Source organism: Toxorhynchites rutilus, chromosome 1 (genome assembly GCF_029784135.1).
Source record: "Toxorhynchites rutilus septentrionalis strain SRP chromosome 1, ASM2978413v1, whole genome shotgun sequence".
In the NCBI taxonomy this organism is placed as follows: Eukaryota; Metazoa; Arthropoda; class Insecta; order Diptera; family Culicidae; genus Toxorhynchites; species Toxorhynchites rutilus.
Genome location: NC_073744.1, coordinates 168,944,983 through 168,958,956, shown reverse-complemented (window position 1 = coordinate 168,958,956; position 13,974 = coordinate 168,944,983). Strand labels below are relative to the sequence as shown.

General features: G+C 39.6%; 1 protein-coding gene across 1 annotated transcript; it reads right to left on the bottom strand.

Moving 5' to 3' along the window:
• Nucleotides 1-12,667: 12,667 nt before the first annotated feature.
• LOC129761586 (uncharacterized) lies at nucleotides 12,668-13,408 on the bottom strand. The gene has a single exon (XM_055759323.1). It carries the CDS (start codon nucleotides 13,406-13,408, stop codon nucleotides 12,668-12,670), a length of 741 nt encoding a protein of 246 aa, XP_055615298.1.
• Nucleotides 13,409-13,974: the final 566 nt, after the last annotated feature.

Below are 13,974 nucleotides of genomic sequence, written 5' to 3'. Positions count from 1 at the left end.
GCGTTGTCCTGATGGAAGACAATGCGGCCTCTGTTTATCAAAGATAGCCTCTTCTTCATGAGTGCTACCTTCAAGCGGTCCAGTTGTTGGCAGTACAGGTCCGAATTGAGCGTATGGTCAAAGATGTTTTTTTTGCGTCAACGTGTGTGGCACCCATACATCGAGCTTCTTTGTGAATCCAAGCTTCTTCAAATGGTTAATAACGGTTTGATGATTTATCCCCACCTCTTGGCCGATGCTACGGCTGTTACTATGCCGGTCTTTCTCGGCTAATTCAGCGATTTTGTCGCCATTTTCGACGACAGGCCTTCCGGAGCGTGGCGCATCTTCGACGACCTCTACACCAGAACGAAAACGTTGAAACCATCGTTGTGCGGTGGAAATGGAAACTGTATCGGGTCCATAAACTGCACAAATTTTATTGGCAGCTTGAGATGCATTTTTACCTTTGTCATAGTAGTACTGTAAAATATGTCGGATTTTCTCTTTATTTTGCTCCATATTTGCGACACTATAACTCACGAACGACTTAACTATATTATAGACTTAGGACTATATTATAGCGCGCAAAAATACCTTTCCAACAAGCTCGATACAATGAATACAACTAGAACTACACGCTTACAACGACACCTCGCGGAAATACCGCAGGACTTTTTTGACAGCCTAATACATACTACATGACAGAACTCGAAATCTTCGAAGTGAAAAATGAAGACCGACTCTACTCTCAGTAGCTTCGACTAGAACTGCTTCGGCAGTTGCCCACAACGCAAAGTGACTTGACTAGAAAATGAATTGACTAGCGTTGACTAGCGAGGATGACTGGTGAACTAGTCCAGTCAGTGGTTATTTTAACTGACGCGACTAATGAATACCAATCTGCCTCTTCATTCAACTGACTTCAATACACACTTCCGTTTCCCCCTGACACTAATTTTATACCCGCGTACACAATCTTATTTTACGTCCATATAAAGAGGAACGAAAACTTGATTTCTGATGCAAAATAGTAGTTACCCCATCAATGGACGGTTTATTGTCTACCCATCGTGAACTCAAACCAACGAACTTAGACATTTATCAAGTATGCTTTAAAGGTTTTACCGTTAGTATTAGTAAATAGCGAGCAAAATAGCGTACATTCACTGCACGCCTATTTTATACGTGTGAGTAATTTTCGTGTGCGATACAAAGGAATCTAGCTGACCTGTAGCGTATTTCAAACCACGTTGAACTCAAACATCGATGCATGCACACGTACATGGGAGAGAGAGAAAGAGAGAAGCGAATTCGTTTTGGGGGAAGTCACTTCAAAATGCAATGAGGACAATTTGACTGGGAAGAATGAAATGATATAGTCGAGTCGGTAGAGGGAGATAGCGACTAAACGCCCGACTGACTGTTCAGTCGTTTTGGCGGAGAAACTGCGTGAAGAAGCCAGAAGTAATTTCTACCTGAATACGGATATAGTCAGTCAGATAGTCAGCTGACTATCCTCAGTTGACTATGACTATGCAGAGCCCTGCTATATGATACCAACGCTCTTGAAAACACAGTTCAAATTGGAGGTGGGCAAAACGGTTCACTTTAATGAACCGTTCAGTGACCAACCGTCCACTCAAGTGAACTAGTTCTTTTGAGCAGTTCACTTACTCTTTTGTACAGTGAAGGGATATGTCAAAGCAAGTATAAAAAGTGTGGGATGTTATGTAGGACTGTTCATTCATAAAACGCCGTTTTAATCATTAATCGTCCGATATTTGTTAGAAATAACTTAGCACAATAGAAAATCAAACTTTGATTCTGAAATTTAGATTTAATTTAAGTCGTTATTCACTATTTTCAGCATAAACTAGTATTGTACTATTGTACTTGATGTATTGCAATTAATGCTATAGCCAAACTGTACCCAAACCGCGAACATTCATCTCAAAATTATCGAGCACAATATGATATGATATAAAACATATTTCATAATAGCGACGAGAATTTTACTGTTTAAATCTTTCCGCTTTCAACTATATTTTCTAAGTGAGGTAGATTACTGAAATTACTGAAACTTACTTACTGAAATATTTACTCTGAACTCCAAATATAAAATTAAAATTTTATTTGATAAATAATTTAACAATCCAATTTAAAACCATCGTATCCTGAAATGTTGCGTTTTTTTATGAAAGCGACAATACCGAAATTTTATTTTTGTTGTTTTATGGAGCTATCGTTTGTTTCCATTCGTTAATTTGAGAACTATTTACCTTGCAGCACCATTCATCTATCACTCGTTCGTTTTCTTTCCTCTTATGCACCGCTTACCGTACACAGTTCGTTCTGAACTGCATGCACAGTTCAGCCAGCGGTCAGTTCGTTCTGAACTGCATACGCAATTCGTTCTGAAGTGTTGCCCAGCAAAAAAGAACTGCAGTTCATTCACTCTTTTTGATGATCTAGTTCTTTTGATCAGTTCATGACCGGTTTGCCAATCTCTAGTTCAAATATGCAGTTTGAAAAAATTGCAACCTTAAGACCCAACAGTGGATTCTGAAATGTGATAAAACTCCTCTGGATTGCAGCTACTTGTTTTGCGCTTCTTTTACTAACTATAGGAAGTAGTAGGGGTAGTGGGGGTAGAGTGATCAATGGGGATAAAGTGGTCACCTTTAGTCAGTATGATCATTGACTATTGATGCCGTATCATCTTATGCTTGAAGAATTTTATGACGTTTGAGTACTCCTGTACTTCAGTAGAGATATCGCATGTCAAAATAAAAATAAAAACAGAAATCGCTCTCTCGACAACCGTTTCGCCGTAGTTCTGTGCACAACGTATCTAATCGTATTTTTTATTCAATGCGAAGCGTTCTGTATTTTTTACTACATTTTCGTATGCATGAGAAACTATATGCCAAAAATCGATAATCTGGAAGTTTTTCTGGAATACGAGGCAAAACGTATAGTATTGGTTAGTCAATGTAGGTATAGGTATAGTCAATGAAAAAATGATCTCGATTTTTCATTCGGAACTTGCTGCGAAGTGTTTTTTTTGGCACTCGGTCGTTTTTTCAGTAAAGTAAATTCTTGACAAACAATTTTTTTTGTGATAACTTTTTTTTTCTCTATTATAGTGACTTTCAACACATTTTGGTTGGTTCGTCACTTTTACTTCCATTTTTGGAAGAATGTCGGGAGTGAGAATTGAACTCGTGACCTTTAGCGTGAGAGGTTTGGATGTTATTTGTGATAACTGTAAATCTCGACATGCCATGCAGTTCCATTTTTTTTAAAAACCCCGATTTCCGGTGATTTTCGGTTTAAAAAAAACTCAAATTTTAATGTCTGCGACACTAGATCGCTTCGGAGTGTCATTCTTGCGTTGTGAGTGAAAGATCTTGCACCACAGCCACGGTTACCAACTATAATTTAAAAAAATCAAGGATGGAAATAAAAATCATGATAAATCAAGTAACTCATATTGAGTTGTCCGAAAAGTTAATGTCGGTTTTTGGGAAAACAAAAACATAATTTTTCAATCAAAGCATTATAATTTAATTTTACATCCATAGTTCTGTTTCACAATCTTTCGCTATCTTTAACACAGCTTAGAAATTCTAATCTCCCAGAACATGTTTGCTTCCTCGTCGAAAACTGCTGCGAGCCATACATGTGAGAAACAGGTTGCTTGCTCATAAGCTCACAATACAGAATCTATTCTAAATCCCATCAGAAACAGAGTATATCTTCCTTCGGGCGAAGCATGGTATAAGCCCTCGCATAAGCGGAAATGCTAGTGTTTCGCCTGACTTTTTGATCGTTTATATTTTTTCCGAAAAACCTACAGCATCACTACAGTCAATTGCAGAGAAATTAATATTAAAATTTTCATTGAATTCATCATCCATGCTTTCAATTTTTACTAAACAAATGAGGAAATCATATCAGCAGTGGAAGACTTGTTGAATTTTTCCTAATTTTTATGATATTTAATACGGTTATAGATGTATTTACCATAGTCCCTTCATTGAAGTTGATTCTACTTTGAATCAGACGAACAAATTACATAGAAAAATTTTTTATATTGACTGTGGGTGCTCCCTTGGCCGAGTGGTTGGCGTCATAACTAACATGCCGGGTGTTCGGGTTCGATTCCTGTTCTGGTCGGGGGAATTTTTCGTCAAAGAAATTTCCTCCGACTTGCACTGTGATCACGCGTATTCTAGAGCTTGCCACTCAGAATGCATTCAAGGCGTGTTATTTGGCATAGAAATCTCAACTAAGTATTAATAAAAATGACGCAAGTAATACTACGTTGAGACGGCGAAGTTTCCTCTAGGAACGTTAGTGCCATTGAAGAAGAAGAAGAAGGATTTAAAATTTTTCTCTTGAGTAATTTTACATCAATAACTCTGGGATACTTCTGCATATACATTGTCCCCAATAAAGCAATATTGTTCCTCAAACTCAATCTCGTTGTAATTTCATAAATTCGTCAGACAATTTGGTTTCATGAAATTTTCTAGTACTGTTTCGGAAAGCCACGAAACAATTGAGGGTAGAGATAAAAAAATGGATTTCTTCTTTTTTTTCTTCTTCTTCCTCTTCTTGTTTGATTATAGAGACTTTACACTTCTACAGTTCATTCGTCTTTAACACTGAAAAGAGCCCTTGTGGGAGAAAACTCTACTCCAAACTCCTTCTCCGCCTGCCTTGAAAAAGACACTTTATTGACATTCCACGCGCGTCAGCAAACCTTATCCGCTTCCTCCAACATCAAACGAAGATCTGTGCAAATAGACTTCCGAGTGGGCGTCAGATTATACATGGATTTGCCTGTTTTCAAAGCATTTTTTAAAGCTATTGAAACAAATTTTCGAGTCATTAACAGCAAGAATATACGAAGTCTGTTCAAAAAGCATCGCGACTTTCGAATTTACGCGGGTTACGTATATTTGATTCTAGATTTTTTTTGTGGCATTAAGTCGGTTCTCATGTCTCTCACTTATGCTGACAGGTACGGCTACTTTGAATGTTCAGTGAATTTTTGACAACTGCTTTTCTTAAACATGTTTTGGTTCTTCTTCGATTTTATATTGATGTTTGTAGTAGCCTTGAGGACCGAATCATTGAAATCGGATCTCTTTCTCAACTGGTTGATCAACCCCACGTGTTATATTAGAAAAATCTGCACTTATCTGTTTTTTAGGCCAAACATCTGTAATCTGTATTCGAATTTCGAAAAAATTGTACCTTTCCAGGTAAATCTGTACTTGTGGCAGCACTGCTTAAAATTTGAAGAAAATTCAAAGAAAACTGCTTTCGAATTGCATCGAATGTTCGTCAAATATTTGTTTGTTCAGAAATTTTAAAAAAAGTGATTTTGACATGAGAAACGAAGGGCGTGAGAACCCTCCGAAAAAGTTCGAAAACTTTTGAACGAAAATGACAGAAAATCCCGGAAGTGGCAAAAAGCAAATGCAACGGAATCTAAAATCTATTCCAAAGGGTTGGGTCTTTTCAAACGCAACCCCAAGTTGTCATCGAGGACGCTTGTGTAACTTCTGGCTCATGAAGCAGGAAATGTAATGTAGGGGAAAATCGGTTAAAATGAACACCCTAAGGAATATGCCCATTTACTTCGTCCACATACTGCTACAATTTCGGTTCTTCGAAGAATATTACAGCTTAACTAACTGTTGTTCAAGAGATCGAACGGTTTTTATTATGAAAAAATAAAAATAGTACATTTTTCATTGAAAGAAAATAAGATGTAAAATCGAGCATTTTTTTATCGTGCGGTTAAAATGATCACATGGTGGTGGTAAAATGAACAATTACACATATATAATGCTAAATGGGATAGATTTATGCGTTGTTCCTTATCTAAATTTGTTTAAATCATTATTGAAGTAGTAGGTACATGTATGAATCAAGCTGAGCTTATTCACCTAGAGTAGTAATTAGAATTTACTCATACGTGCAAAAAAGTAGTAAGAAACACATAACGTTTCACATATTAAGGTTTGTTTTTGGTCGAGGTGGCATATTTTTTCAGGGTCAAAGCCACACAAGGAACCCCTTGAAAAGCATTTGATGAGGTAGATCTGCTTTGGAAAACATGATATTGTTAGTCGTTATCCAGTGGTGGCTCATTTTGCCCCAAACAACAAAGTAATTTCGAATGCGAATTAATCACTGAAACCAAACAAAATATCGGTTTACCTCTCATTGAATATGTGAACAGTTGTCCAAACTGATGATTTGTCGAAGATATCAGGTCGAAGAATTTTAATTTCATGGGAGATTACTTAAATACGATGCGCACAAAATTATATCAAAATGACTACCGTGAGAGAAATTTCTGTTTTATTTATTATTTTTTACATGTGACAGTTTCATGCATAACAGGGTGTCTTAAAAAGCTTCAAATGTTCTAAGAATAGGACAATGAAGAAGTATCAATTTGTTTATAGTTAAATCATCGAAGTTTGAGCACTGGTTCATTTTACCAACCCGGTTCATTTTAACCTCATTTCCCCTAAACCTGTTACGTTGAGAAATAAAAAAAGGAAAAGAATGTAATTTGACATTACGGTTTGATAAATACGGTAAGGTATAGTACCGGTAAAGATATATTTCTTTTCCCAACAGTGTCAATAAACAACCTCCTACTGTGCCCGTACACCTAAACTAGTGAAAACCGAACTGAAACCGAAAGTGGAATGGACCTCACCGATGCGTGAAGAAGAGTATCAAGTGATGACGCAGTAAATTTGTCCCCCCGTTCCATAACATTTCGTTTGATATTCAAACATAGCCCTACGAGCCTTTTAGTTAATTCCTAAACTTTGAAATAATGAAAAATATCCAACATCTTGTCAATCGCGTGATTTCAAGTTCAAGTCGTGTCCGATGGTCGACATTGAGGAAGCTCAACCGGAAGCAATACGCCTTGCAATTTGCAACGCCATTATATGTATCACCATCTGGGGGGGCGTTCGCTCGATGTGGCATCATCCACAGGGACGGGAAGGCATCGCGAGGCATGCCGACGACGTCATTTCTGATTTTGTTTACCCCGTGAATTGCCCCCTCGCAACACACCATATTCCACCGGTTCCCAGATTTACGCTGCCGGCAAAACAGGTTTAACAAAGTGTGACAGCATCACAATCTCGGCATCAGCCGACGCTTGGCTCGATTGTTCACCGACTTGTTTCGGGGTCTGACCTCATGAGTTCTCTGACTCATCGCGTAGCTCGGAATACGCCTCTGAATAGTTATGTTTAAGTTTTTTTTTCATCACCGATCCACACTGGCAGTGCATCGGATGGCTAATGATTGTGTTTTGCGGTTAACATATCATGCTTACATTCAGTGTGAAGGTTAACCAGTTATGAACTTGCCACCCGTGAGAGCAGACTCCATCGAAAACATACATTTAGATTAGCGATCGATCGCAGTTTGTAATACATAGTGCGAACATTTCCGTTGAACATACGGTCTTGTGAAAAGCCAGGGTATAAAAGACAAATTTATTTTTTCTCTGCACCGGAAAATGAGCGCGATTGAAGGTTTACATGCCCCTTGCAGGGGCTATTCAAACTATTTAGATTATAGCTGTCGGCGGTTTCACCATGGAGTTCTAGGTCAGCCCCATGACCCTAACGAATCGTATGAATTCCAGATAACCGATGGATCGTGCATTTCCCAAAGCCGTGTTAGTGAAAAGGATAGTCTTTTAAAAACAATTCAATCCTCGTCGCAAGTGACCTCTGCCGAGTGTCTTCTTCCAATTTCAATCACTCAATGACCGCAATCCGTCGTCCAATTCTGTCACGTTCTCCGAGAGTCCATTCCGGGTGGCGATTGTTTTGCATGGAATCGCAAACAAAATTGTTGCTCACACCACTACTGTCTGCTATGACGATATTTATATGGGTCGCAATAAAATAGTGATTCATTCCCAAGTCATGCAACGCGCGCGCGATCAGTGGTCCCATCATCATGGAAATAATTATTAATGAGCAATGCACAACAGTCATCGCTAGCTGGAAATGGGTGCTCCCAACGTCCACCATCCTCTCTGTCCCAACAGGTGGCCTTTTATCTAGTAGGAAATAGAGATTAATTCTGGTGCTGATTATGGGAGGTCATTCGTCCGAGTCAAATGTGAGTGGCGACTGCTACGGATTTTTGTTTTTGTCAAATGTAATCAGGGGTTTCCTGCTGTTTAATGGGCGTTTATGCCAAAACTTATTGGATCACAACAACGGACGCGAATTATCTCAAATAACATGACGCGTGATGTATTTTTATGAGAAGGGAATGAATGTAAAATAGTCACATTGCAAAAATTGTCCGACTTCGAGAGTTTATTGCTCAGTCATCTCTTGACAATCTATTACAACGAAGGAAGATAAATATATTATGAAACTAACTATCGAACAATGTCAAAATGTCAAGCATTCGAATTGGTCGATTAGTACAATCAATCTGTACTCTACCAGTTATATACAGTGCACTCAATAAAAGAAAGTGACTGAACTGAACAATGAAATGCTTGCATTCGATGTTTGATTCTCCCCTGTTTTGCTATCTATAAGGAGCAAGTATCGATTATTTGTACCTGTTCAGCAAGTATATAAGCCGTTTTCAGCGTTTCCAGTGTTTTAGTGTTACTCTGGACAGCGAATAATTGTTAATTGTTAATTGTTATGTTAATGTTAATTTGACAACATTGCCTTCAAGTGGTAGGTTGCCATGGGAACGAATAATAGTTGCAATTATAACGAAATTATGAAATTATGCGACATTTTCAGACGCGAACAATATCGAGTCGGTTTCTTGTTCTGTTATTGTTTTCATATACAGTACCAAAAAAATCAAGCGTTCAAAAGTGGGTTTTTCAAACATATCCAAAATCAATGTGCAACAAATAGCCTACGTTAACTATGCGGTCGGTTCACGGTTCTTGTAACTTTTTTCATGTTTTCAGTAAGTTTTTCGTGTACATTTGAACAATGAAGCAATAAAACTAGAGAATGACGAGTTTCTCATGGCTTTCGATGTGTTCTAAGAGTAAAGGCTATGCTGGTTTCCAGGCCACCAACAGACAACTACTGGAGGGCGAATTCTCAAATTTGTTTTATTTTAAAATTATATCCGAAGAAATAACCAAGTGAATCGAACTCACGCTTCACTTTTCAATAGAACCTGTCTGTTTTGATCGATTTTTTTTTGGTCAGATAATTTGATAAACGAGGTTCTCTTCTAGAGTCCAGGAAAGGTTCTTCGAACAAATCAGGAAATTCTTTTATCGCTTAGTTCTTTATTTTTTGTTGACTTTATTTATTGTTGTTTTTTTATTTTTTGTTGACAATAATTAAATGAAGGGATGATATAGAAAAAAGTTGATGGGTCTGGGCCTAGGGGCACGGACGGGATATTGACATAGGACTGTGATTATGTGTAGTAATTGCATTTGAATTGAGTTTTTTCATTGTTCAAAAGCTGTAATTTACATGATGTAATGAACCCAATGGAATTCTGAAAAAACCGTTTCCTGTATGAGCTTGTATCTTTTAAACGGATTAGATGAGATTATGGGGTAGAATCTGGAACCATTCCATTAACATTGTGAGTTAATGCCCGAATTTAGGCAAAAAGATTGCTCGTTGCGTCGGGGAGTAAAGCGAGTGGTTAGTGCAATCTAAAGAAAACATACCCATTTTAATCGTCATATCGTTAACCTTTTATACTATATTCACTGTTCATGTTTTAAGCAAAAAAATTGTTGGATAAATTTTCTGTCTACTGGTATATAACACGACATATGTCGCTATAATGATTTTGAGTAATATGCGTTTTAAAACTCTTAATGAATCGTTTCATTTTTCGTAGAGTGGCCACCCTATATAGAAATAAAAGACATTAGACCTATGTCAAAAAAATGGTTGGATTATTTTTTCCTTTTATTTTCGCGTATCGTTCCGTATAATGGAAAGCTTTTTTGTGCAGGTTGCTTCAGTTTACGTGTAGATGGCGACGTGTGTCGAATGAAAAGTTCACTTTTTCGAAGCTACGTGGCAAAATTTCCGCAGCGAATCGAATGAGCGAATGTTGATTGGAATCCGCGATTACACATGTACAGTGTCGACATCTGGTGGCAACATTCGGTTTGATCCGAAGGCAGGTTTTTTTTTTCCAAAATATATATTTTTATCAAGGCTCATATGGCGTTAGCCTCACAGGACCGGGAGTCCAATACTTTGACAATATTTCTTATTATCTATGTTAGTAATATGTAACCGATTACTCGCGGTTGGCTCGAGGTTAGTATTACAAGTGTTTTCGTAATTGGGATGTTGCTGTCTCCAATGCTCTGTACGTGTGCCCGACACGGGACACTTCCTATTGGGATGCAGCTGACCATTAATCAGCAACGCCCCCTAGTCTGTACCCCATATCTAGCCTGGTGCGTCTTTCTCGACTCGAGGAATCCAGGATAGAATGGTCACTAGCCGGCGCAATCATCAGCTCGTGTAGAGTTATCATGAGCGGTACAACCTTTGGCTCTTGTTGAATGATCAGTGGACTGCACAACCTTTGGCCCGTGTATCTGTAAAGAGTTTGTGTATGTATTGCCGCGACTAAGTAAAAGTTTATCGATCGGATAGGAGGGATATAAAACGGGGACACAACGAAGGAAACATCATTAAACGTTGACATCGGCGTTTCTGAGGAACAGGTATAGATGAAGCAGCAGATCAGGATCACGGCTACCTAAGATATCCCGGACGGGGATATCCGATTGTCTGCCTTGTGCTCTCAGTGCTCTAGAGAGCTGAGAGCGAGCAGCATGGAACCGGATACACGACCAGACAACATGCTCGATGTCGTGGTAGCCATCGCCACAATCACAAAGATTGTTTGCTGCGAGCCCAATGCGATAGAGATGCGCGTTTAGGTTGTAGTGATTGGAGATAAGCCGAGATATCACGCGAATGAAATCACGACCTACATTCAATCCCTTGAACCATGTACTCGTCGAGACCTTAGGGATAATCGTATGTAACCAACGACCGAACTCATCTTCACTCCACATGCGCTGCCAACTTACGAGCGTATACTGACGAGGAATGTGGAAAAATTCATTATAAGCAATTTGCCTTTCAAAAAGTGTGCCTTCTAAAGCGCCCACCTTAGCTAGCGAGTCCGCTTTCTCATTCCCCGGAATCGAGCAATGAGAGGGAACCCATGCTAAGGTAATCTTGAATAATTTTTCGACCCAAACACTCAATAGATGTCTTATTCTTGTTAGGAAATAAGAAGAGCGTTTATCAACTTTCATTGAGCGGATTGCCTCTATTGAGCTGAGACTGTCTGAAAAAATAAAATAATGGTCGATGGGCAGTGTTTCAATGATCCCTAGAGCATAGTATATCGCACCCATTTCAGCGACATACACGGAACAAGGATCTTTGAGTTTGAAAGAGGCACTGGAATTTTCATTGAAGATGCCGAAGCCAGTGGACCCGTTTATGAATGAACCGTCAGTAAAGAACATTTTATCAGATCTAACTTTACCCCCATATTCTGCCGAAAATATCGGCGAAATAGAATCTGAGCGTAGATGATCTGGGATTCCATGGATTTTTTGTCGCATGGACAGATCAAAAATGACAGAGGAATTGCAAAAGTATAGGAAGCAAACTTGGTTGGAGATGCCTGGTGAAGGGTGCACGTCGTGGGTAAGGTACTCATGGTATAAAGACATAAAACTTGACTGAGGAGTCAGTTGGAGTAGATTTTCGAAGTTATCAATTACCAATGGATTCATGATCTTGCAACGGATGAGAAATCTGCTGGATAATTCTGTGAACCGAAGAGTAAGCGGGGGTACTCCTGCCAAAACTTCGAGACTCATCGTATGTGTCGAATGCAAACACCCCATGGCTATACGCAAGCAACGATATTGTATTCTCTCCAGCTTGAGAATATGAATCCTGGCAGCTGATCGGAAGCAAAAACTGCCATATTCCAACACTGATAATATCGTTGTTTTGTACAACTGAATGAGGTCTCCTGGATGGGCACCCCACCATGTTCCGGTTATTGTTTGGAGAAAATTGATTCTTTGCTGGCATTTCTGTTTCAAATACGCAATGTGTCTCCCCCAGGTACATTTAGAATCAAAATATACACCCAGGTATTTGAAAAACATAGAGTGCTGGATCGTTTTGCCGGATAGGTGAAGCTGGAATTGGGCGGGTTCGTGCTTCCTAGAAAAAACGACCATTTCAGTTTTCTCCGTAGAGAATTCGATACCCAGCTTGAGAGCCCACGTGAACAGGTTGTTCAGAGTATCTTGCAAGGATTTTTGCAGAACGGCGGGATTAGTACCCGTGATGGAAATAACTCCATCGTCTGCAAGTTGTCTCAACGTGCAATCTCTAGTTAGACCATCATCTGTTGTGATCGGACACAAAATAAACGACGGAAGATGAATTTAACTACTTGAAAAACGTTTATTTCATCAGGAAAATAATGATTCGCGTGCCGCTGTGTGTGGCGTTGATTAAATAATGGCAGCTTGTTTTTTCTCTCTCTCTCAAAGCCCAACACCAGGTTGACCAGTGTTGCCGGGAATACCACAGGGCCCCTCCAGTTACACCAAGAATCTGACGCGATGTCCAGATGGTGTAACTTTCGTATGATGATCATCTGGAGGATGTGTTTGTAAATCTGGGTTGCAGGTGAATGCCGCTTTAATTCGGTCAACAGAAATACGCTGCTGCTTCCCAGAAATAAGTATATCGAAGAACTTGTCATCTCGCCGAATCACTTTGTACGGGCCTTCATAGGGATGCTGCAGCGATCGTTTCACCGAGTCCACTCGAACAAATACATGCGTACATGTTTTTAAATTTGCGTTGATGAAGACTTGACGTCGTCCATGATGTTCTGCGTTTTGCGGTTTTATATTGTCGAACGTACGATGTAGCATTTTAGCGAATTCCGATCGGTCGATATCTTCAGTGGCAGACTGAAAAAATTCACCTGGGATCCGCAAAGCTTGACCATAGACCATATCCGCAACCGAACACTGCAGGTCCTCTCTGAATGCCACTCGGATTCCCAAAAGAATCATTGGCAGTTCGTTATACCAATTCTTCGAATTGACGCACATTATCGATGCTTTCAATGTTCGATGAAAACGTTCTACGATGCCGTTTGCTTGAGGGTGATAGGCCGTCGTGCGAATATGATGAACTCCAAGAATTTGATTCAGTTCACGGAAAAGATCTGATTCGAATTGTCTTCCCTGGTCGGTCGTCAGATTTTCGGGAACACCAAATCTTGATATCCATGTTGAATACAATGCTTGAGCCACTGTTGTTGCCGTCATATCGACAAGAGGAACAGCTTCAGGCCATAAAGGTAAAGCATATTCGGGTAAAGCGATCAATCATAGTCAGTAGGTATCGATGTCCTTGCGAAGGCGGCAAGGGTCCTACCAGATCAATGTGTACGTGATGGAAACGAGCGCTAGGTAACTCGAATTTTCCTAACGGGGAGACGGTATGGCGGTGCACCTTTGACCTTTGACAGTCTAAACAATGTCTGACGAACTCGTTGATGTCACGATTCATGGCAGGCCATACGAATCGTTCGGAGATCAGTTTTCTGCTGCCTCGGGCTCCTGGATGAGAAATTCCGTGTAGACATTTCATGACAACATTGCGCTGAGAGATTGGAACAAAAGGTCGAGGTTTTCCAGTAGAGACGTCACAGTAGATCTGTTGACAGCATCCGCTGAACCGCTTTGCTTCAAATTTGGGCGAAGTGGACTGGGACTGCATAAGTTCGATTTCTGCGTAGTTTATCGATGTAGGCGCTTGAACACTCTCCACACGAGACAGTGCATCGGCGACAAAGTTTTCCTTTCCACTGACATGTTGTATATCTGTAGTG